Raw genomic sequence first — 22493 nt, 5'->3', positions numbered from 1 at the left:
ATGGAGTTACAATATGGACATAAAACAGTGGACGGAAGACTGCATGAGGCCGGGATGGTTCATGTTTAGTTAGTGCTAGGTTTACTGCTAGAACAGGGTTAAACACCGGTGGTTGTCTGGGGCAACGGTCGGACCCCGGAATTGGGTGGCCCGTGCCGACGACTTTTCGAGGAAGTTCTTGGAAGTCGAGTTTAGAGCTCAAGATATTGCCATTAAAGCCGACAAACGATATATACGCTTCAGCATGTCGCTGCGAAAACTTGCGATTCGACCGAGCAATGCTCGAGCAGTGTCTCTTGCATTGACAACGTCACATGCTCCTCGTCTTGGTATCCGATTCTCGAGCACAGCCCCTGCAACCATCGTTGACGGTTCATTCTGGAGATCCCTTGTACCGAAACCGCTGCGAAAGGAAAATCGCCAATTAAAGAAGAAGTCGAGGGAATGGAACCCGGCGACCTTTTTTATCGCCATTTTCCTGTTGATTGGTTCCATGTCTATCCAGATGATTGCCCTACGGAACTCGTTTGACCGGTACATGCGACAGTCAGAGGCTAGGATTATGGCACTGCGGGAGGTAGTGGAAAAGATCCAGAGAGGCGAGCCGGTGGACGTCGAGAAGGCACTTGGTACCGGCGACCCCAAGAAGGAAGCCGACTGGGAAGAGAGTAAGAGCGCCAGTTCAACAGTCAATTCAGATGCGACGACTAACAGTTCCTTGTAGTGTTGAAGGCCATTGAACGGGACGAAGCAGCCCGCAAGGCGAAGCAAGAGAAGGCAAAGCGAAGCGAACCTGCAACTCCAGTCCCCGAAGTCCAGGTTGAAGAGAAAACAACCGCGAGTGAAACTGCACCAAAGAAGGCGAAATCCGGAAGTCTGGGAAATTTCTTCTAAGTGCGAATTGATCTATTCTCTTGGCTGAGCTGTTATACAAATATGCAAGGCTTAAGATAGCATGTCCTTAAAGACACCAGGGTTCCCTATCGATGCTTCCAATGAGGCCGATCTCCTCGACGACGGAAGCACATCATTACGCAGTGCCGAGAGAAGAGCTGGGAGAAGGTCATCTGTCGACAAAGCAACTCTAACACCTTGCTCACCCTGTTGGTTCGGATCTATATCGACAAACAACTTATCCTCGCCTCTGATTCCACCCATGCTGATAACAGCAATGGGCATACATCGATCCTGAGCTCTTTTGGCAAGCCTCCAAGCCGAGTACGTGGCGAGCGAGGTGCCCACAATAAGCAGCTTCCCAGCACTGTCGATGGCTTCCTCAGCGGCATGCTTGACGCCACTGGCGATGCTCTCCCCAAACATGACAACAGCAGGCTTCAAGACGCCTGCGGTGCTGGGTGGCACCCAAGCTCCGTCAGAGTCGACATCAACGACATGTCGATGGCCATCTGCGTTTATGGGCGGGTTCGATAAGCATTTGGGGCATGATGGATATCTGAAGGTTGTATAAGGGGCATCGGGCAGGTCAACGTCACCGTCGGGATTCATCTTGATTCCCTTGAATCTCCGCTCATCAGGATCTTCTGTATTTAGAGCACCCGAAGCTAGGGCGTCGTTTAGCAGAGCGGCCCATCGTGGGTTGAGGCGGGCGAGGTCCTGTTGAAACTCATCTCGCGAATACTCGGTAGAACATGTCGTGCAGACAATGGATCTTAGATATCCGTGTAACTCGAGGGTTGATAAATTGGGATGAGCCATTGAGTGAAAAGAGTCGACATTTTGAGTTATGACGCTCCGTACAAGACCGATGTCACCCAAATCCCTGATGGCATAGTGGCCGCTGTTTGGTGCCGCCTTGTGAAGATTGGACCAGCCGAGAAAACTGCGAGCCCAATAACGTTTGCGAGACTCGTGGTTGTTTAGAAACTCATAATAGTAAATGGGGCGATATGTTTTGTTGACCCTGTAAGTGCCCTTGTCCCCTCTGTAGTCGGCAAGACCAGAGGCAACTGAAAGGCCGGCGCCGGTGAGGACGACGGCCGAGGAGGGGAGATGTGCCGGCGACGGAGCGGCGAAGAACCGGCGGAGGGCTTCAACGGCACCGGGCAGAGTCGAGGCCGAAGCCGGCGTTACTGTGGACGGCGGGGGAAGGACCGTGTAAGGGATCCGAAATTTCCTCATTGGAACCATGGATTGTTAATTGGAAACTGTCCAAGCGCTGTTGGGTGACGCGTGACGCTCGCAAGGTTGCTGAGACAGGGCAATCCGAGCTGACGATGCCGTTTCCAATGGCTGACGAAGGATTGGCCTGAGAGGCAAGGGTCAAGGGATGGGGAGACTTGGTGATGAGACGAGACGCGAGGTATTACGCAGGGCTTTGCAAGCAATGCGACCGAGATTACGCAAAGCTGGCGCGTATCAATCAGAGGCGAATAATTACTGTACAGTTTGATGCGAGCTTGTATGGATAAGTGGCCGAGAAACCGTTTCAAGGCCCGGAAGAGCGCGTCATTGGTTCCAAGGGGAATTTTTCTTCTCAGCCTTGCAAGTAGTGTCCAGACTACGGCTTGTGTGGCGCCCTTGGGGGGAACCCCATTCAGGTTCGACATCCGAGGGCTCATCCCCCACAATCCGAGTTTGCGCTCGCTGACAAAGAAGATGGTAACAATAAAGTAAGGTACCCGCTTCATACGTTTTTGTTTTCGTAACTCCGGGTTGGAACTGTTGAAGAGATGGGGAGGTCCGGATATGCCGTGAGGCCCGGCGGTCAAGGGATGATGGACCTACAACTACTCTACGTAGTATGGACGCTGAAGTCAATTCAAGGCCAACCTCCCCCCTGTAAATCTGGGAGGGCTTTCCTCAGCGGTCGGGCCCTTGACAGTTCCGGCGACCGGAACCTCGCGCTTCCTCATCAGACGAGTCTGTCGTAGGTAGTGGATTCTCCGTCCCTTCAGCTCCATGGAACCAGCCGTCTTGGACGATGGCGTCGCTTCCTCCTGCCAATTGCCGCCGCAGGTTTTCCTGGCCAGTGGAGAGATGGAGTCTTTTTTTGATTTCTCTCCCCCTGGCCCCTTGATAATCTTGATAATCTCTGATCCAATTCCATCCCCATCCCCCATTCCCATCCCGTCCCGTCCCCCTCATACCTGCGGTACTGCACCGACAGTGCCCCGTAAACAGCAGCCAGCTGAACCAATAGGCCGGTCCGACCGAGCAAATCCGCTCGCTCTAAGCTCCCCTGCACCGAAGCCGATCCGAACAGTCCTCCGTTAACGGGCGCGGCGGCGAAGGAAAAAGGACGAGGCCCGGATAGCAACAACAACATCACCACTTTACCTTGCAACCTTCATACCTACATCTTTTGCCTGCCTCTGGTTGAGACGAAAACGCGCAATCTCGTTCCCCCTTCAAACCCACCCTGGGGCTCCTCTCCCACTTTCCGTGTCTGCCAGCAACTGCCGGATATATGAGTCTCCAGCAGGCCGGGCGTCCCGCGGGCGTGGCCTTGTGCCTGTCTGGAGTGACGTCGGCATCGGCAACGGCAGCGCCCGCCGCGCAATCTCCAATTCCAGCACCAGCGCAAGCCCGTGGCTTCTCACCGTGGAGAACGAGACACCCTAATGTCCCACGCCATGGACGAGGCCAGATGATTCTTTTGAGGACACATACTCCCCACGTCGCCTGTCTACGTCTACGCGCCCTCCAATCCGCCTCCATCGTCGCCGCCCTCTCAAGCTGCGCCTACCTTGCGGCCTCGTCCAAGCTGACATTTAACCACGTTTCAAATTCAAATACCACGCCCTCCGCCGCCGTTCGTTACTCAACAAACTCTCTTCCTCACCTCTCTCTCTTACGCAGCAAACTTCGATCACTACCTACTCTCGTTGCAGCTTCAGCGCCCCAGATGCGATCACACACAGGTCCTGGTCATGAGGATGGCCATGATCATGGTCACAGCCATGGACACGGTCACGGCCATAGCCACGGCATCATGGGCCACCATCACCACCACGACAATGCCTATCTCACCTCGGCCAACAAAGACGACCCTGGCGTTCGAATTACTCGAATTGGCTTGCTCTCAAACTTGGGCATGGCAATTGCCAAGTTCGCAGGCGGCTGGGCCTTTAATTCCAAGGCCATGACGGCCGACGCCTGGCACAGCATCACGGATCTCGCATCGGACGTTCTGACCCTCGCGACAGTAACATGGAGCTTGAAGCCGCCATCCGACCGATTCCCCATGGGCTTTGGCAAGGTTGAGAGTCTTGGTTCGCTCGGCGTCTCGAGCATGCTTCTGGCTGGTGGCCTGTACATGGGTTGGGACAGCGGCATCAGCCTCTACGGTCACTTCTATCCTGATGCGGCGCAGGGCATCATGGAGCATGTTGGACACGGTCATAGCCACTCTCACGGCGCCGCAGCACTCGGGATCCCGAGCATGCACGCGGCATGGCTCGCGGCAGGAACAATTTTCATCAAGGAGTGGCTGTATCACGCAAGTAAGTCTTTTCCTTCCCAAAAGATGTTTTGCTGTTGGAGACGGCAACACAACAAACCGTACAGCTTGGATTAAAAATCCATGATGAAACGACCAATTGAGAGTGCAAGGATGGAATTGACCAATCGCAGCAATGAAGGTTGCACGGGAACGCAAATCATCGGTCCTCGCATCGAATGCCATCCACCACCGAGTTGATAGCCTGACAGGATTCGTGACGCTGGCAGCCATCATGGGAGCTAATGCAGTGGAGAACGCGGCGTGGCTGGATCCCGTCGGAGGTCTCCTCATCTCGTTCATGGTGATCCACGCCGGCTGTGGAAACACAATTGCGGCTTTCTGCGAGCTGGCGGACCAGGGCATCGACGATGAAGTCAAGTCGTCCGTGTCCAAGCACGCACGCAAGGCCTTGGCAGACATGGGAGAAGGGCACGAGGTCGAACTACGCGACGTGAGCGGTATCAAGTCAGGCCAGAATTATCTGGTGGACCTCGAGATGGCGGTCCCGGGCGCGTGGTCGGTGGACACGACAAAGCAGGTCGAAGATGCGGTGCGGACACAGGTCGGAGGCAAGGTGCGCGGCGTGAGGAGAGTGCGCATCCGCTTCGCGCCCAAGGAGGCGCCTATCAAGGCCAAGTTTGACGACTTTATCCCCGGAACTGTGAATCCGCCGCCCGAGGGAGACGAGTCGAGCGATGAGACGGACGGAGGAGAGTCGGACCATGATCACGATCACGGTGATCACAAGCTCAACGGTCATGACATCAAGACAAACGGTAACCACGAGCGCGTGCAAGACCACGACCACGGCCTCAGGAACAGGAACAAGCATTAGAGTGGAGGAGGTGGTGCTTGGATGTGTAAGAAGCGAGAGCCGCTTCCTTACAAGACGTTGTTTGAGTCTGTTCCTGGGCTATGAGTTCTCCGCATCAGCCGCAGCCCCATGCTGCATCCCGTCCTCCCCGTGTCTCTTCTTGACATTCCCTCTAGACATCCCACCTCTTCCTGACCGGGGTCGAGCTTGGCTTCTGGGGCCTTGGGCTGCGGGCCAGTGGATCCTGGCCGGATGAGCTGGAATAGCGGATGAGTGGCCACAGGTTGTCAGGGTTTCCAGGCGGCTTCTTTATCTGACCGTCGGTGAGAGACAGAAGGCATACAGAGGAAGAAGCACACGCCCTTAGTCCCCCTTTTTTTCATGAGAGTCTGCTTCACTCAGAGTTGCAGAGGTCTCATCCGCTTCATCATGCAGCTGCGGCCATTGCCGGAGAGGACGGGATGCACAAGATGCATTAGGGTGACGTTGAGAGTGACAGAGTCACTGGCATATGCACACAGAAGGAGTACGGAGTGAACGTGGCATTGGGACAAGCAAGGGCATACACTATAGATGGAAGGACGGCTGCATTGGACGAGGACAAGCCAGCAGCCGTGGGTTAGAAAATGCAGATAAAGACGTCGTGCAGGAGCAAGCATCGGCACCTATTCTCGTGGCGTTGGTCAGCTTAGACGTGCCCCAACGGGATTCAAGGAAACTAATTTAGACGGGGGGAGAGGCGCAAAAAACAATAACATCATGAATCAAATCAAAAGCATCGTGTGCAGCAAAGTCAATGGTTGTTTCGCTTTTCATTGCCCGTCTTGTATCTTCCGTCTTCCGCGATGCATCCCCCACGCCGAAGTCCAATTCTCCCCATTTTCCCCTTGTTCCTCTTACCCATGACCTAGTTGATTTTCTTTCCCCGACGCAGAAGCCACTTTATCATTCTGCCAGCTAAGGCAGAGGGGGAGGAGCATGAGGAGGGGGGACCTGAGCTACCGAGATGCCATCGTGGCCGGCCCGCCACTCAGCACCTCCATTCTTACAAGCGCTCCAAGCTGATTGGCGACTCACCGTGCTCACGAGGACGGCGCGAGTGCCAGGGCGACAGCTAGGACCCGAAGTCACGGGCCCCATTGGCCGGGATATTCAAGACCGGGGGTAGAGTTGCCCCTTGTTGACTTTAGGCTAAAGATGAGAAGCATAGAATTGAGTGACGGATGGGGGAAAAAGAAAGGAAAAAAGTTGGACTGGCACATGCTTCAGTGATCCAATCTCTACAGGTTGGCTGTGTTAGTTGGTTGAAGAGTCTCGAGGAGAGTATCATCAGTTGTGAGTGCTGATCAGCAACAATGTCCTTGTGTGTTGCAACGCCAAGGATGGAGGCGCATCATTAGCATCAAGCTGTTCCCAGCAACTCGTTTTAACTGTTGCTGATCCACGCATACTCCGTACAGTATTGTACCATACACACCTTGTCTTGTTGTTCCCACTCCTCCTTCGGCTCCATCCGTATCGCAACTTGTCCATCTGGTGGTGTTGAGTCTGGCGGTGCCCAGCGCATACACACACACCCCCGTTGACTTGACTCTCTCTCTGCCTTGGAAAACCGGAGACGACACGCAATCTGAGGGAAGCCAAAAGTGGCAACAGCAATTAGTTAACGTTATCAGTTACCGACTTTACAGTTTCGTCTCGTCGTGCCTTATCATTGACCCACGAATTGAGCGGTCATGACAAAAGCCGTGAGTAAAATCAAAGAATATACGGATACCATAACATACCATACAAGACCTGCCATGATGGCGGCAAAAGAAGGTCCTGGGTCAAGTGCCCTTGCCTTGCCTTGCCTGGCTCATGTGCCGGGCGCGGGTATAGTCCCGGACATGGACTTGCGTTCATCTGACCTTGAGCCCAGTTTTTTCTTTCTGTCTGCTCTGGCTGTATTACTGTACTGTACGAATAGTTGGGTGGTTCTGCATTGAATTTCCTTGTTTGGGATAGCATCTCTATTTTTTGTGTTGGTGTTTTCTTGGGAGCCTCCTTCCTTCCCTTCACTGCGTACACGCCTGCCACGAGAGCCTGAGAATGGCATTTTCCCCTTCCCCTCCTCTCACCCCCATCCCCATCTAACGGGACAAGCTGTTACCCACCCTCCCATTTTTCTTTTCGTTTCTTTTCTTCCCGTTGCCGGTGGCGGTCTAACTAGACAGTCATGGATGGAGAGAGGGTAGCTTACCTCAAGGTATAAAGCTCGTGGCCCTCTTTTGCCGGAGTGTCTGTTTTTGGTTTCTGCTTCCTCGTTGTCATTGATGTTACCTACCTACCTAGCTATCTCATCTATCATCTATCTACCTAGCTATCTATCCCTGTCGCCCACCTCGACCCCGACTCAGACTTACACACGATCCATCGCCAATTGATTGACATTGACGCTGTCGTCATCGCTACAGTGCCATTGCCTGCTCTCCATAATTCATTGACATCGCCAACTCGCCTTTTCCACCCCCCGACTACTGCTCCGAGTTCTTGACAGGCACGCTGTCTTGACCGACCGCATACGCCTTTGACGAAACCAATTATCATCTCAGTCACCCCCCCCGCCATTCACAATGCCTTTCCTCGCTCGATCCCGCTCCAACTCTCCAGAGCTCCCCGCTGATTCAAAACCCTTGTACCTGGGCTTCGACCTGTCCACCCAGCAGCTCAAAGGCACGTCTTCAGGTTGACACGCAAAAGGACCGCAGCTAATACCTTTCCAGGTATCGTTGTCGACTCAGACCTCAAGGTCATTGGTGAAGCCAAGGTCGATTTTGACAAGGACTTTGGGCGCAAATATGGTATCCGAAAGGGTGTCCATGTCATTGAGGAGACGGGTGAGGTTTATGCTCCCGTCGCCATGTGGATGGAGTCGCTTGACCTAGTTCTCGAGCGTCTAGCGGAAGCCATGCCCGTGCCTCTATCTCGCATTCGCGCCATCAGTGGTTCTTGCCAGCAGCACGGTAGTGTCTTCTGGAACGGTCAGGCCTATGAGATCCTCCACAACCTCGACCCTCGTCTGCCTCTTGCCGTGCAGCTCCCTGGAGCTCTTGCGCACCCTTGGTCGCCCAATTGGCAAGACCAGAGCACTCAGAACGAATGCGACGCCTTTGACGCTGCTCTCGGTGGCCGACAGAAGCTCGCCGAGGTGACGGGAAGCGGCGCGCATCATGTAAGTTGAGCAAGGGCAAGCAACTCTCTACAAATGCTAACAATGGACAGCGCTTTACTGGAACACAGATCATGCGCCTCAAGAAGGATCTCCCTCAAATGTACGCTAGAACTGCTCACATCTCCCTCGTCTCCTCATGGCTCGCCTCCGTCTTCCTCGGAGCCATCGCCCCGATGGATGTTAGCGACGTCTGCGGCATGAACCTCTTCGACATGTCCCGCCAGACATTCAGCGAGCCTCTCCTTGAGCTTGCCGCCGGCAGCAAGCGTGACGCCATCAACTTGCGCAAGAAGCTGGGCGAGCCTTGTCTCAAGGGGGAGGCCATCCTTGGCCCCGTCTCCCCGTACTTCGTGGACCGCCACGGCTTCCACCCCGACTGCCAGATCACCCCCTTCACTGGCGATAACCCCGGCACCATCCTCGCTCTTCCTCTCCGACCCCTCGACGCTATTGTCTCGCTCGGTACTTCCACGACCTTCCTCATGAACACCCCCAAGTACAAGCCCGACGGATCCTACCACTTCTTCAACCACCCCACCACCGATGGTCACTACATGTTCATGCTCTGCTACAAGAACGGTGGTCTGGCACGCGAGAGGGTTCGCGACCAGCTTCCCAAGCCTGAGAACGGCCCCACCGGCTGGGAGACGTTCAACAAGGCCGTCGAAAGCACGCCCCCTATGGGCGCTGCGAAGGAGGACGACAGGCGCAAGCTTGGTCTGTACTTCTACCTCCGCGAGACCGTCCCTAACATTCGCGCCGGCACCTGGCGCTACTCGTGCGAACCTGATGGTTCCGACCTCCAGGAGGTCAAGGGTGGATGGGACAAGGAGACGGACGCTCGCATGATCGTCGAATCCCAGGCCCTGTCGATGCGCCTACGCTCTCAGAACCTCGTTCACAGTCCCCGACCTGGTCTGCCCGCCCAGCCTCGCCGCATCTACCTCGTGGGTGGCGGCTCGTTGAACCCCGCCATTGCCCGTGTCCTGGGCGAGGTCCTTGGCGGCAGCGAGGGTGTGTACAAGCTCGATGTCGGCGGCAACGCTTGTGCTTTGGGTGGTGCTTATAAGGCTCTCTGGGCCATGGAGCGCCAGGAGAATGAGACCTTTGATGACCTCATCGGCAAGCGATGGACCGAGGAGGGCAACATCCAGCGCATCGACGAGGGCTTCCGCGACGGAACCTACCAAAAGTACGGCAAGCTGCTAACCGCATTTGAGGCCATGGAGAACAAGATCCTGGCCGAGGAGCCTCACGCACCAGAGGAAGACCGAAGGCGTTCAGAGGAAAAGGTTTAACTGAATCAGGGTATCTAATGTCTAAAGCGGACTGGTCTAATGTCATTTATCTAACGTACTTGCTCATGAAGCGCCTATGAAAATCGGATCGGAGGAGGTCCTAGGCCAGGAGTCAGCGAACTGTTTTTGCATCATGTACATATTTTTCCCTTGTTCCTCGCTCCAAACAAGTTTTGTATATAGAAAATGGAGTAGACACACGAAAGGATGGCGATGCAAGAAATACACAGAAAAGGGGAATAAGACTCACGTTTACGAACTCCTTCTTCTTGCCCTTGTCTTCGGTGCCGCGCGCTTGGTTCTTGAAGACGACGTCATCATCCCATCGGCGCTTCATGTTGAAGTCTTGCTTGTTGAGGAGTGGGTTTCCGAGGGCAATGTTTCGTTCTCGGGCTTCTTGCTCTTCCTTGAGTCTTTCGGCTTCCTGCGACAGACGTTAGCTGGCCGAGCTTTTGCTGTAATAGAGTCGCGTAGACGTACCTCCTTCTTCTTTCTCTCCTCTCGCTCTCTCCGCACGCGATCTAGCTCTCGCTGTAGCTCCGCGTCGGAATCATCATCACTGTCATCGTCGTCATCGCTGTCTTCCTCATCCTCCTCGCTATCGTCGTCGGCATCAATGTCCCTCGTCTCTGCTAATATCCGCCTCCTCTTTGCTTCCAGATCCTCCTCTTCGCCAGCAGCAGGCGGGAGCGACCGCTTCACGCCGCCGGAAGTGCTGGCCTCGTCGTCCTCGTCGGCATCGTCCAGGAGGGCAGGGGCGCCATTCTTCTTGGAGAAATGAGCGGCTTCGGCAGCGAGGAGCTCGGCAGCCAGGTCGCGGGAGGGTCCTTCGTCGGCGTCACCGCCTTGGCCGGCCTGGCGGTACTTGAGTTGGGTGTGGGCTGGGAGAAGACGTTGATGGTAGGCAGGGCCTCGGAGGGCTTCTTTGCCACGGGCCTGTGGACGTTAGCTTTTGTCTTGAAGATCATAGAGGATGTACGAACGGGATCAAACGTGGGTCTGTGAGCGGTAGTCATGGCGAAATTGCTCGATGTGTTTCTGGTGATTGATCAAATCGATAGAAGCTGTCACGTTGAAAGTCATGAAGACGCCCTGCGCGAGGCGTAGGCAGTGGCGCGAAGGCGGGCCCACCCGGCAGAATTTCTCGGCCATGGATCTCATAGAACCTGGAATTTCAGTTTACTTCACTTTCGCGCTGTGTTACTCAGGCCCTTTCAAAAACACGTAAAATACGAAACAACATGCCTCGAGAAGCCGAGCCGTCTCTTCCCGAGAAGACATTTCTCATTCAGGCTCTGGACGAGGGCTTGCGGCTGGACGGGAGAAAATTCGACCAGTTCCGACCTCTGGAGCTCACCTTTGGAGACGAGTATGGTGTGGCTGAGGTCAAGTATGGAAAGACAAGGTACGCGGCATTGAGCTCTTGTTTCTGGAGGAAGAGCTGACAATTTGTCTAGAGTATTAGCCAAGGTCACGGCAGAAGTCGCCGTACCCTATTCAGACCGTCCTTTCGACGGAGTTTTCACAATCACTTCAGAGCTCAGCCCCATGGTCGCCCCTTCATATGAGGTCAACCGTCCTTCACTGGAAGAAGTCCTTCTCTCGAGGCTCCTCGAGAAGACGATTCGGAGATCTGGCGCTCTCGATACCGAGTCACTCTGTCTCATTGCGGGCCAGAAGTGCTGGTCCATCCGCGTTGACCTGCACGTCCTCACACACGATGGAAACCTCACAGACGCGGCATGCTTGGCTGTTGTCGCAGCTCTTCGACACTTCCGAAAGCCCGACTCGAGTATCGAGGGCGAGAATCTCACAGTCTACACGCCTGCCGAGAGGGAGCCCGTGCCCCTGAGCTGGCTGCACTCGCCCTTCTGCGTCACGTACAGCTTCTTTGGTGAGGAGGGCAACCAGGTGCTCGTCGACGCCAACTGGCTGGAGGAGCAGTTGCGGGTGGCCTACTGCACATACAGCCTCAACAAGCACGGCGAGATCTGCCAGATCGCCAAGCTCGGCGGCACCTCTCTGGACGCGCCGCTGTTTATCCAGTGTGCGCAGGGGGCGCTGAACCGGTCCAAGGAGCTGAGCGACCTGGTGGATCGCAAGCTGGCCGAGGACGCCAAGCGACGAGACAAGGGAGGGTTGATGGCGGAGTTGACGGCGGAGAACGACAGGTGACGCTAATGTCTACGGGATAATCTCAAGAAAGAGGATCAAACAAAGAAAGGAAAAATAGAAGCATGATACCCCGCACAAGATGGATGCGACGCGATGGATGCGATGCCCATGAACCCCAGTAGATACGCTTGCCAATTATCTCGCTAGTCCAGTCGTCGCTCATAACCCATGATATCTACGTGTAAGGACCGCTAATAAGTCGGCTATCGCATCACTGGTGGCCGGGACTCCTTATTCCATTGTACTCGTGTCCTTACCCACTCGATGGCCTCTTTGACACCATCGCCGGTCAAGGCGCTCATGGACAGTACCCTCGAGTCGCGGATGGCAGACCCCTTGTCTCCCTCCATGACCTTCTTGACCAAGCCCTCCTTTATTCGTATCGTCTCGACACAGTCCTCGCGATCCTGCTTATTAGCAAGGATCAGCAGTGGTACGCCCTCCGTCTCGGAGTGCTGCAGGACATCCTCGAGGACGAGCCGACACTCATCTAACCTGCCACTGTTCTCCTCGTGCTCGAGGTTCCCGTCACCGATATCCGTGCTGTCTATAATGAACACTATCGCGTGGCAGCTCGCATAGTAACTCTGCCACAGTTTCCGCAGCGAGTGCTGCCCACCCACGTCCCACAACTTGAGATACATGTCCTGCAAGGGGATGGTCGAGACGTTCTGGCCGACGGTGGGCACCGTCTTGAGCTTCGGTTCGGGGGCATTCGGTAGGAAGAGGGACTTGACTTGTTCGTGAAAGGTGGTCTTGCCGGCGTTGTCGAGGCCTAGGAGAATGACGGAGTATTCTAGGATGGGAAGGTTAGGAAGGGAGTCGAGGGCGGAGGATGGGATACGAGCTGACCCTCTTTACTCGTCGCATAGAGGTAAAGGCCTTTTGCGAGGTGGTACATGTTGGTCGCAAGTGCTTCAGCCAACGATGCGATGCGGAAGGAAAGCAGAGAACGAGGCGCTGTGGTGAATAAGAGGCTGGCGATATCTTTGGCTGGATCCCGACAGGTTTGAACAAGGGAGCTTTTGAGGTGTGGTGCAGGTGGTCTCGCCAGGCGTTGGCGTCTCACTTTTAGTGGATGGAGTCGCTGAAGAGCCTCACCAGGTCCCCCCGGACCCCCACCCGGAGCAGGGCCCCAGGACGCGGGAGGGCCCCGCCGGGTTGCAGCTTCAGTGGAGGTTTGGACTGGACGCCCGCCCGTCATTGCGGCCGCGTCACTTGCTGGAGTGTCATGTTACACGGAGTCGGAGGATAGAAGATGAGGTGACACACAAACAAACACACAAACAACATCTCTTGTGTCTCCCGAAGTCGAGGTGCTTCAAGATTGTTTGTCAACCATATTGAGGTACAGATCCGGAGCAGATGCGGCTGTGGCTTATTGCTAAACGGGAGCCACTATGTACCTACCGAATAAAAATCTGCTATTGAATTGACTTAGCGTCCATCATGACGAAGGAGCAAGGGAACAGTTTTTGGCCATGATGCTGCTTTGTGAGACACCACCAGTGGCCACGTTTCTCCAGATGATCCAGGCACACGGAAGAGGAACGAATTCAATTCTAGCAATGTAAACATGAGCGTAATAGTGACAAGCACATGGCTAGAGGCGTTCCGCCATCGAAATGCTACTTGATGTGGCTTAGCGGGGTTATTTCTCTGCTCCTCTGCAACACCAGCATGCACAAGATTCTGGCCAATCACAGCTCATCTTTCTCGATAGCTGTCGGTTTCACCAGCCCAGCCTTCCTATCGCACATCAGGGCCCTCCCATTAAACACTTCTCCCTCCACCAATATCTTGGACCTGTCGCACCGCGTGCGTCCTCCTCTCTTTGTTCCAGTCCCTCGAGTCATCTTTTCCATCTACAAAACCGGCCCTGCGTACTTGACCCCGTTACCCTGCGCATGTCCCCCAGTCGCAGCTTACGAGGCTCGCGCAGGGGTTTCCCACTGCATCCCCATCCCAAGTGATCGCAACCCGACGCGCAGCGACTCGACCATTTTCCACCACAAACACATACACAATGGCTGCCTCAGAGCTCGCCGCCATGAGCATGAAGCTCCTTAGTATGCTAAACCCTTCCTCTGGCGCTTCCTGACGAGGAATGCCCGTCCATAGCCCCCGCGACGCGAGAACTGACGTATTGAACATAGAGCGAGCCGACGAAGAGTCCGACTCCGAGGGTGCGTTGCTGCGTGGCACGACCGAGACCCCATCGATCCGAAGATGTACTGACGATTGTATACAGAGGGCGATTCTGCTAAGAAGGAGTTGTTCGCGGCATGGGCCCTCTTCATCTCGATCATGCTGCTCATCATCGCATTCTTGACGAGCTACTTTCTTCAGATGAAAAAGGTCACCGCAGTCCACGAGACAGTGATATCCATCTTTGCTGGTCCGTAACTTGCATCGCATGTTTACAGTACGACCAAGAACTCGCGCTGATGTTTCATGTAGGAATGGTTGTCGGTCTTACGCTCCTGATAACATCGGGCGATTCGATTCGAAACCTCATCAGCTTCGATTACCAGATCTTCTTCAACCTGCTGCTGCCGCCCATCATCTTGTCCTCGGGATACGAGCTGCACCAGGCGAACTTCTTCCGCAACATCGGTACCATCTTGACGTTTGCTTTTGCCGGCACATTTCTGTCTGCCGTCGTCATTGGCTTGATCTTGTGGCTCTTCACCCAGCTCCCTGGTTCCTTGACAATCACCTTTGTCGACGCTATTTCCGTCGGCGCAACACTATCGGCTACCGATCCCGTTACTATTTTGGCCATCTTCAACACTTACAAGGTCGACCCCAAGCTGTACACCATCATCTTTGGCGAGTCCATCCTGAACGATGCTATTGCCATCGTCATCTTCGAAACTGCCCAGAAGTACAACAAGGGGGAGGCCACTAGTTACGGCCTCGTCAGCTTCTTCGAGGGTACAGGCATTTTCTTGCTGGTCTTCTTCGCCAGCATGTTCATTGGGTTCTTTGTTGGCGTGGCGACTGCCCTCCTGCTCAAGTTCACTTATTTGCGCCGAACCCCCAAGATTGAGAGTTGTCTAATCGTCTTGATCTCTTACGCCACATACTTCTTCTCGCATGGCCTCCATTTGTCTGGTATGAACTTTGATGTACCCAGTTATTTCGATGCTAATCTTGAGTAGGTATTGTGTCGTTGCTCTTCTGTGGTATTACCATGAAGCACTATGCCTATTTCAATATGTCGAGGCGCACGCAGCTTACTACCAAGTTTATCTTCCAGATTTCGTCACAGTTGTCGGAAAACTTCATCTTCATCTACCTAGGCCTGGCTTTGTTCACTGATAACGCCCTGCAATTCCAGCCACCCCTCATCATTGTCACGATCCTTGCTGTCTGCGCTGCCAGATGGGTCGCCGTGTTCCCCCTGTCCAAGGCTATCAACTGGTTCATTCGGTACCGCGCCCGGAGACGAGGCTTGGAGGTGGGCGATGAGCTGCCTTACAACTACCAGGCCATGCTCTTCTGGGCTGGTCTACGCGGAGCCGTCGGTGTTGCCCTGGCTGCCCTTCTCACTGGCGAGAACTCGTACGCGCTGAGAGCCACTGTGCTAGTTGTGGTTGTGTTGACCGTCATCATCTTTGGCGGTACAACAGCGAGAATGCTCGAGATTCTTGGAATCCGAACCGGAGTTGTGGAGGAGATTGACAGTGATGATGAGTTTGATATTGAGACCTTCGGCGGTGGTCTCCAGGTTAAGCGCTCCGGGACTGGCATCGGCTATAACCCGCGCAGGAACGGCAGCGTCGCCCTCAGTGCCTTGGAGGCGGGTCAGTCGGCTAGCTACGTATCTGGTGCCTCTTCACCGCATACTGGAGCTCGTCCTGCGAGCAAGAGCCGAAAGAACTCGATGCGTTATCCGGATGAGCTGGAGCGCTCTGATCTCCTCCGCGCCGATGACTCTGACATCGGCAGCGACATTGACACATCTGACCTCCCGCCGCCAGCACGCCGCTCGCCACACCCGAGAGCCAGTCCTGCTCCACCATCGCGGCCTGATAGCGCATTCGCTACTCCCACGACAGAGACGCCGGGAGGCCAGCCTATCACGGCAACCGGTGCCATCAGACAGCTCTGGGCCGCCGAAGACCCTGCCAGCGTATTCCACCAGCTGGACGAGGACTTTATCAAGCCCAAGCTGCTTCTACAGGGCGACAGCTCACGGGGCGGTAATGGTGGGCCGAGCTGAACGAGGGTTGCTGTGGGATAGGGTGACGGCTGCTGTTGGAATTATAGGGGCTCCCGCTTGACGTCGGGATGCACTGTGTTATGTGCATGACATGATTGGCGTTGGGTTAGTATAGACTTTCCATTTATGACACAAGATAAATGATCGGTTTAGTCCATGACAAAGTTGCTCAGGGGCGCATTTGTTGGTCCTTTACCAAGTGCAATTCCGTGATGCAGTAATACCGTTTGGAGAACCCCTGAGAGCGTAGACGTCAGGTTGCAACACAGCATACAGGATAGCATGTATGGTAAGGCATCATGCTGCACACATAGTTAAAGTCATGCCCAAGTTCAGGCACGCATAATAGATTCACGATGCTTCGAGGCAAAAAGGTTGTACCATATTTGATAGGGGTGGTATTTTAGAGCATTGACAAAGGCTCTCATCTCGAGAGGTCAAGCAGCCAAGCCGTCCATTCATCCCGTCCATCCATCGGCTTGGCTGCTCACCTCGACACGGATTAATATTGATAGTTACATATGTTCCAGCCATCATTTCATACAATAGCGGTTTCCGAATCAGAATGCCTATTCTCGCTTGCTTGCTCTCATCACATAAAAAATCACTGCGCCTCGGTATGTCGTTCCCTTGTACTGCACCGCACTTGATACTCTCTGACAACAACAACAACAACAACAACAACAACAACAACAACAACAATGACCCTCGAGCCTCATTGACAACTCACTTGCCCGCCGATGGTGTCGCACTGCCGCTCGCCTGTCGCTGATGCTGTTGTTGCTGCTGCGGAGTCGGTTGCTGCTGAGGCTGCGGCTGCTGAGGCTTCTGCGGCTGTTGCTGCTGTGCCTGCTGCTGAGCTTGCGGCTGAGGTTGGGTCTGCTTTTGTTGAGGCTGGGCTTGCGCCTGGTGTTGTTGAGCTTGGTGTTGTGCTTGCTGCTGATGCGCCTGTTGGTGCTGCTGTCCAGGACTGCCAGCCGCCTGACTCGCCTGCTGTTGCTGTTGCTGTCGAAGAAGAGCGGCATATTGATGAGGGCTCGTAGTGGCCGCAATGCTGCCAGCGAGGCCACCCTGGCCATTAGCAGCGCCGGCCGCAGCGTTCATGGCCGACTGCCGCTGTGCCATCATGGCGCGCGTCAAGTGCTCAGTGGCCAGCTGACGAGCCTGTTCAGGAGTAATGTTGGGGTTCTTAGCTCGGAATTGCCCCTCGAGCTGTGCAAGCTGGTTGGCAATGCTAGCTGGGAGCTGTGGTTGCGGTCGTGGAGCCAGCGAGCCGGCAGGGCCAGATGGCATATGAAGCCCGTTGGCCTGTGGCGCCGCGCCGTTGTGATTACTGGCGTTGAATGAGGCCATCATGGCCTGGGCGTTGTTAATGAAGTTCTGCTGGCTCATGGCAGTTGCGTTGATGCCATTGACTCCATTCCGCATGTTAGGGGGCGGGCTTTGCTGAGCGCCAGCCGTTCCCTGTCCAGGGGTTCCAGGTCCACCTTGCTGCATCTGGACAGCGGCTCGTTGCTGCTCCGAGATGCGCTGTGCACGCATCATCAGATTAACATCAGGCTGTGGGTTCGGCATAGGCATGCGGCCATGTTGGCCCTGTAGAGCCTGCAGCTGAGCTTGCTGTACACCTGTCATCTGGTTCGGTGGCACCAAACCGCCAGCCATGTGTGATGGGACACCTCCCATACCATTAGCCGGAGACTGCATTGGCATCCGAGCACGGTTCTGCCCGGCCGCCATGGCTGCTGCTGCGGCAAGTTGGTTAGGAACATTAACACGACCAGCACCATTCATGCCGTTAGCTGCGGTAGCTACTGCTGCCGCCGCCGCTGCAGCCACTTGAGCTGAAGTCTGGGCGGCTTGGGCAACACCGGGAGTGCCAGCCATCTGGGCAGCTTGACCTTGGGCTCTGGCTTGCAAGGCGGCCTGAAAAGGGGTTAGCATCCATCTACCGTCATCTATATTGGCCGCATGGCTACTTACTCGTCGTTGAGCTTCTTGCCTTGACGCATACTGCGCCATCTTTTCTGCCAGAGCTTGGTCGCGCTCCCATCGGAGTAAGCTGTAGTCTCTTGGGGTCTTGGTTGGGCGTTGTGACATGGGGTCGTTGGTCTTCTTGTTGGCCGCGTTCTGTGATGCCGTGTGCTGCTGCTTCTGAATCGTCGTCTCCCGCTTCTTGGCCAGTTTCCGCATAGCATCGATCATGGTGAGGTGCTTCTGGTTACGGCGTCTCTCCACCCGCATAGGAGTGGATGGTCGTCTTCGCACAGGAGTCACCGCACCGCCAGAGGCGCTGGCTTGCTGCGCGGCAATCTGGTTCTGCTGCATAATGACGCGCTGGGCAGCCTCGATTCGGCTGTTGTAAGCCTTGAAGTACTGCGTCTTTTGCATGTCTGATGGGAGCCCTTCGAGATTGATCCACCTCTCGAAGCACTCCCACGGTGTTCGTCTCTCAGCTCCCGATGTAAAAAGGGACTTGGGGGTCAAGAGACTAGAGATAAGGGACCAGTTGTAGGAATACTCTCGAACCAGAGAGCGCAACTCGTCGTCCTCGGCCAGTGTCCACTGCGACGGGCTGCGACCCTCGTAGAAGCTCTGCAAGGGCATAGGATGCTCTGATGGGGGCCGGAACTGGTGGCCAGCGTGTAACCTATCACGAATGTGCTTCATCTCAGGGTTGAATAGAGCCACCTCGTTAGTCTCTGCGGGCAGAGGGAGACTTGGTGACGGATCGTTGCTAACAAAGGCAGTCTCGCCCTCGTCCTCAGAATCCTCGTTCTGGTAATCGAAACGACTGCGCTTCCTTGGAGGGCCGTCCACAACCAGCTTCATGTGACCCTCAACATATTTGCTGAGAGGGAGAGCTGGTCGTCGCCAATGAGCATCCGGATCCCACTCAGGGCCGGTGAGGTCAAACTTGGGTACTTGAAGGGGCGTCCCATACATAGGAAGCTCCTCCAGTAACTGGTCTGCAGCAGCCGTTCGACGCAGACCAAAGATGACATCGTCTTCTTGGAGCGTGAAAATGGCCGATGGTGCAACCGTCTCGGGGAAGACTTCCATCAGCTCATCCAGATTCTCTGGCGATTCAACATCTCCAGAAGAGACGAGGTCAGGAGTCGGTTGGTTTTCAGCGTCACCAACAGTCTCGCCAGCAGCGTCGCCCATTGATACATCAGCCGATTGCTGCGGCTTGGGAGGGATAACAGCTGGAACCTGCAGATATTTCCGTTCTTCAGGCGTCGCCCCGTGCCATTCCGCACAGGCATACGCAAGATTCTTAGCGACGGCTCGCTTCCATTTACGCTCCTCCCGGAAATCCGTTCGCATCCATTTCATCTCCTGTAGCATCACATCCCAATGAGTCGGTGGCCGCGTCGGCTCAGGGCAGCGCTTGGGCTGTCGCAGAGACCACTTGTCATGTTGCTGGAGGTGATATACTCGTCGTAAAACCTTGCAGGCCTGGTGATCTTGGATAGCAAGGTTGGCGTCGGGGGTCGTGACGGTTTTGTTCGCGGTGTAGAGGATCTTCTCAATGGGCTGCATCCATGAGGAGCTGCCCGCGAAGCCCTGGACAAACAGGGGGGTGTAGTAATCTTCGGTAGGTTGGATAGTATCGCGCTGGCTGGGGACCATGGCCTTCTCTTCCACTCGCTTGGGCTGCTTTCCAAACACAACTGTCGAGGGCTGGCTCCTGGATCTTTGTCTCCGATGGGCCGAAAGGTGACGGTGTCTCAAGCTGGGCGACTTGGGAGTCGAAGTCAAGGGTGTCAACTGGTTCTCGACGCTCTTGGTAGTTGTAACGGGCTCCAGAGTAGGTGTTTGCCGAGGTGTTTCGCCAACAATCTCACTGACCGACTTGGGGCGCATAGCACCAGAGGAAACTCTGGTGACGGCACGCTCGGTTTTCGGAGGGGTGTCCTTGGGTTTTATTTCGGCCGCCACAGGTGTCGGTGTTGACGGAGCATCAGATGGGTTGACTTTCTCTGGTAGCCCGGCTGCTTCGTTTTGACTTTCAGCACTTGCGTTAGGTTCAGGCACGTCAACCTCCATTTGCTCAGGCTCCTCCTCCTGGCTGTCAGGAATCTCCTTGCTAATGGGCACGTCCGCACTTGGTACGCTTTCTGACACAACCTTGGCATCAGAGGCCGGCTGTACATCTTCCGTCTCCGTTTGATCAATCGTCTTTGGAGCAGGAACAGAAGCAGGAAGAGACGCCACATCATCTGTACCCGCCATAGTACTATCCTCTTGCGCCGGAGCTGCAGCTGGGGTAGGGCTTGGCTTAGGAGCAACAGTCGCCGCTGCCGCCGCTGCTGCTGCTTCTGCCACTGCATTCGATCGGATAGATTCCTGGAGCAACTGTGCCTCAGCCGAGTCTGGGGGCGCATTCAGCACTCGGTTTTGCAGATCCTCGGGTGACGATACACGCTCAACACGATTAGCTTCGGCATCCCCATCCCTTTCATCCACATCATCTCCAGTCTTCTTATCCTCAACAGGTTCCGAGAAAGAAGGTCCCTCATGCTCCGGGCTTGTGTCCGTTGAGGCATCATGGACAGCAGGCGTAGTTGCACTCTGCGCTGTTGACCCAGGAGAAGACATAGCATCCGAAGTTCGAACAGCATCCGTAGGGGGTTTAATCGACAATGCGGTCGGTCCAGGCCCAGCTGTAGTCGCGCCCGTCCCTTGGGCAGGCTTGCCCAACGTGGAGGTTCCGTTCTGAGCGCCATCGCCCTTGGTTCCTGGTTGAAAGGTGACTTGAGGCTGTCGCGGTACGGGTGCGGTCTCGGGAGCAGGAGAAGAGCTCGCTGCAGTCGGCGATGGCTTCGCGGTAGCATTGGGAGGAGTGGGCGCAGAACCGTTCGTCGGGATGGGCTTTTCGACACCGTTCGTAATCGGTGGTGCGACTTGACTGGATTGCGACGGCTCTTGTGGGACACTGGGAGTTTTCGGGGTCTGCGTCAATGGTCCAGGCGTCGAGGGTTTCTGTTGAAGGTGGCCATCGTCGGCTTTCGTGGGTGGAAGCGTTCCATTCAACTTTCCTTCATCCTTCGTCTTTACCAACTCTTGTTTGTTCACGCCCTCCACCGAGTGGGGTTGCGCCGACTCTTTCGCAATGAATACCGATTTAGCGAGCGACTTCTTGAGGGTCTCGAGGGAGATTGTCGGTCTCGGAGGGATGTTGACCTCGTTCAGCGTCTTGCCTCTGCTTTGCGGTTAGCACAATGGATTCAACATGGCACCAGCAAACGCGCGCAGAATGTCGACGATAGGTGCTGGATCAATTGTTTCAACATACTGGAAGATGTCATTGGCTTGCAAGAACTGCCATTCGGCTGGTGTTGTGGTCGGCGCGTCGGGGTTGGTCAAGACTGGATGGGGCAGACCCTCAGACTGTGTCGCGACAGCGAACAACTCGCGAAGCTTTCGCTTCCGCGACGTCACAATTGAACTGATGCAGGGTCAGCACGCCGAAAATTATATCGATCGAGTCGGAAAAATGAGCTCTATCAAATGAACCGCAACTGACCTGCACTCATTGCGCTTAGATTGAAGCAGCCTCGATAGGTCGGCAGGTCCGACCTCAGTCATAGCATCGGCGGTCGCGACATCCGTTTTCGGGCGAAACGGACGTGGCAGAGAAAAGAGCGAGGTCGTCCGAGATGAATGCACGCGTCCCAGACGATGGAAAGGGCTGGTGTTGATTGATTATGGGGTGTCGTTGTCGACGGCGACGTCGTGGGAGGGCTTCAAAAAATTTGTCCTTGGGGTGACGATACCCGTGATTGCTTGGTGGTTTGGGGCCGACTTGGACCTGGGGGCGCTGAAGGCAGTGGAGTTTCGCTGAGGGGCGGACGCTGGGGGAGGATGAGAGGAGAGGGTTTGCAGGTGCTAGGGGCGGGCTTAGGGGCGACAAACAACCAGGCTCCAGGGAGTTAGTGGGCTGGATAGTGGGTGTAGTGCGAGTGGTGCGTAGGTGTGCAAGTGGGAAGAGTGCAAGGTTTTGGATAAGCGCAAGGTTAATGCAGAAGCGGAGGCAGGCGGAGGCAGAGGAAAGAGGAGAGTCAAATTTCTTATCAGCAGCATGGAACGAAAGGGGATAAGAACTGGACGGGGGGGAAATGGATGATGGGGAGCGGAGGGGACGGGAGGCAGCAGGGTTGGGTGGATTCCGCACTGTGCCATGATTCGTGGGTCTTTGATGAGGTCCTTAACAGATTTCTGCCTGAATGCCACGCCAAGTGCGCTAGTAGGCTTGTGGTCGGCGTCATGGAAAGGGGGGTTAGCGGACCCATGCG

General features: G+C 55.2%; 9 protein-coding genes across 9 annotated transcripts; 5 read left to right on the top strand and 4 right to left on the bottom strand.

Annotated features, from left to right (window-relative positions):
- Nucleotides 1–244: 244 nt before the first annotated feature.
- LRP88_06847 (DUF5321 domain-containing protein) lies at nucleotides 245–894 on the top strand (the record flags this gene model as incomplete). Its single annotated transcript, XM_083243384.1, has 2 exons — nucleotides 245–668; nucleotides 725–894. The coding sequence occupies 2 exons, from the start codon at nucleotides 245–247 to the stop codon at nucleotides 892–894; spliced, it is 594 nt and encodes a 197-aa protein (XP_083100608.1).
- Nucleotides 895–945: 51 nt separating this feature from the next.
- LRP88_06846 (DHS-like NAD/FAD-binding domain-containing protein) lies at nucleotides 946–2148 on the bottom strand (the record flags this gene model as incomplete). Its single annotated transcript, XM_083243383.1, has 2 exons — nucleotides 946–1669; nucleotides 1868–2148. The coding sequence occupies 2 exons, from the start codon at nucleotides 2146–2148 to the stop codon at nucleotides 946–948; spliced, it is 1005 nt and encodes a 334-aa protein (XP_083100607.1).
- A 1804-nt stretch (nucleotides 2149–3952) lies between these two features.
- Nucleotides 3953–5297, top strand: LRP88_06845 (cation efflux family-domain-containing protein; the record flags this gene model as incomplete). Its single annotated transcript, XM_083243382.1, has 2 exons — nucleotides 3953–4463; nucleotides 4594–5297. 2 exons carry the CDS (start codon nucleotides 3953–3955, stop codon nucleotides 5295–5297), a joined length of 1215 nt encoding a protein of 404 aa, XP_083100606.1.
- A 2594-nt stretch (nucleotides 5298–7891) lies between these two features.
- LRP88_06844 (xylulokinase) lies at nucleotides 7892–9788 on the top strand (the record flags this gene model as incomplete). The annotated part of the gene is made up of 3 exons (XM_083243381.1): nucleotides 7892–7991; nucleotides 8042–8490; nucleotides 8541–9788. 3 exons carry the CDS (start codon nucleotides 7892–7894, stop codon nucleotides 9786–9788), a joined length of 1797 nt encoding a protein of 598 aa, XP_083100605.1.
- Nucleotides 9789–9834: 46 nt separating this feature from the next.
- On the bottom strand, nucleotides 9835–10804 carry LRP88_06843 (Pre-mRNA-splicing factor Cwf15/Cwc15; the record flags this gene model as incomplete). The annotated part of the gene is made up of 4 exons (XM_083243380.1): nucleotides 9835–9888; nucleotides 10039–10212; nucleotides 10269–10724; nucleotides 10772–10804. 4 exons carry the CDS (start codon nucleotides 10802–10804, stop codon nucleotides 9835–9837), a joined length of 717 nt encoding a protein of 238 aa, XP_083100604.1.
- A 225-nt stretch (nucleotides 10805–11029) lies between these two features.
- Nucleotides 11030–11963, top strand: LRP88_06842 (exosome non-catalytic core subunit RRP45; the record flags this gene model as incomplete). Its single annotated transcript, XM_083243379.1, has 2 exons — nucleotides 11030–11193; nucleotides 11246–11963. The coding sequence occupies 2 exons, from the start codon at nucleotides 11030–11032 to the stop codon at nucleotides 11961–11963; spliced, it is 882 nt and encodes a 293-aa protein (XP_083100603.1).
- Nucleotides 11964–12166: 203 nt separating this feature from the next.
- LRP88_06841 (Arf family GTPase ARL3) lies at nucleotides 12167–12864 on the bottom strand (the record flags this gene model as incomplete). Its single annotated transcript, XM_083243378.1, has 2 exons — nucleotides 12167–12759; nucleotides 12816–12864. 2 exons carry the CDS (start codon nucleotides 12862–12864, stop codon nucleotides 12167–12169), a joined length of 642 nt encoding a protein of 213 aa, XP_083100602.1.
- A 1125-nt stretch (nucleotides 12865–13989) lies between these two features.
- On the top strand, nucleotides 13990–16191 carry LRP88_06840 (bifunctional K:H/Na:H antiporter NHX1; the record flags this gene model as incomplete). The annotated part of the gene is made up of 5 exons (XM_083243377.1): nucleotides 13990–14032; nucleotides 14120–14149; nucleotides 14215–14361; nucleotides 14424–15080; nucleotides 15128–16191. The coding sequence occupies 5 exons, from the start codon at nucleotides 13990–13992 to the stop codon at nucleotides 16189–16191; spliced, it is 1941 nt and encodes a 646-aa protein (XP_083100601.1).
- Nucleotides 16192–16917: 726 nt separating this feature from the next.
- LRP88_06839 (uncharacterized protein) lies at nucleotides 16918–21786 on the bottom strand (the record flags this gene model as incomplete). The annotated part of the gene is made up of 4 exons (XM_083243376.1): nucleotides 16918–18117; nucleotides 18175–21403; nucleotides 21494–21646; nucleotides 21725–21786. The coding sequence occupies 4 exons, from the start codon at nucleotides 21784–21786 to the stop codon at nucleotides 16918–16920; spliced, it is 4644 nt and encodes a 1547-aa protein (XP_083100600.1).
- Between the last annotated feature and the right edge of the window lie 707 nt (nucleotides 21787–22493).

The sequence above is a fragment of the Fusarium phalaenopsidis genome (assembly GCF_050370095.1).
Source record: "Fusarium phalaenopsidis strain FUZ10S chromosome Unknown contig_32298, whole genome shotgun sequence".
Classification (NCBI taxonomy): domain Eukaryota; kingdom Fungi; phylum Ascomycota; class Sordariomycetes; order Hypocreales; family Nectriaceae; genus Fusarium; species Fusarium phalaenopsidis.
This window is presented reverse-complemented; position numbering and strand designations above follow the sequence as displayed.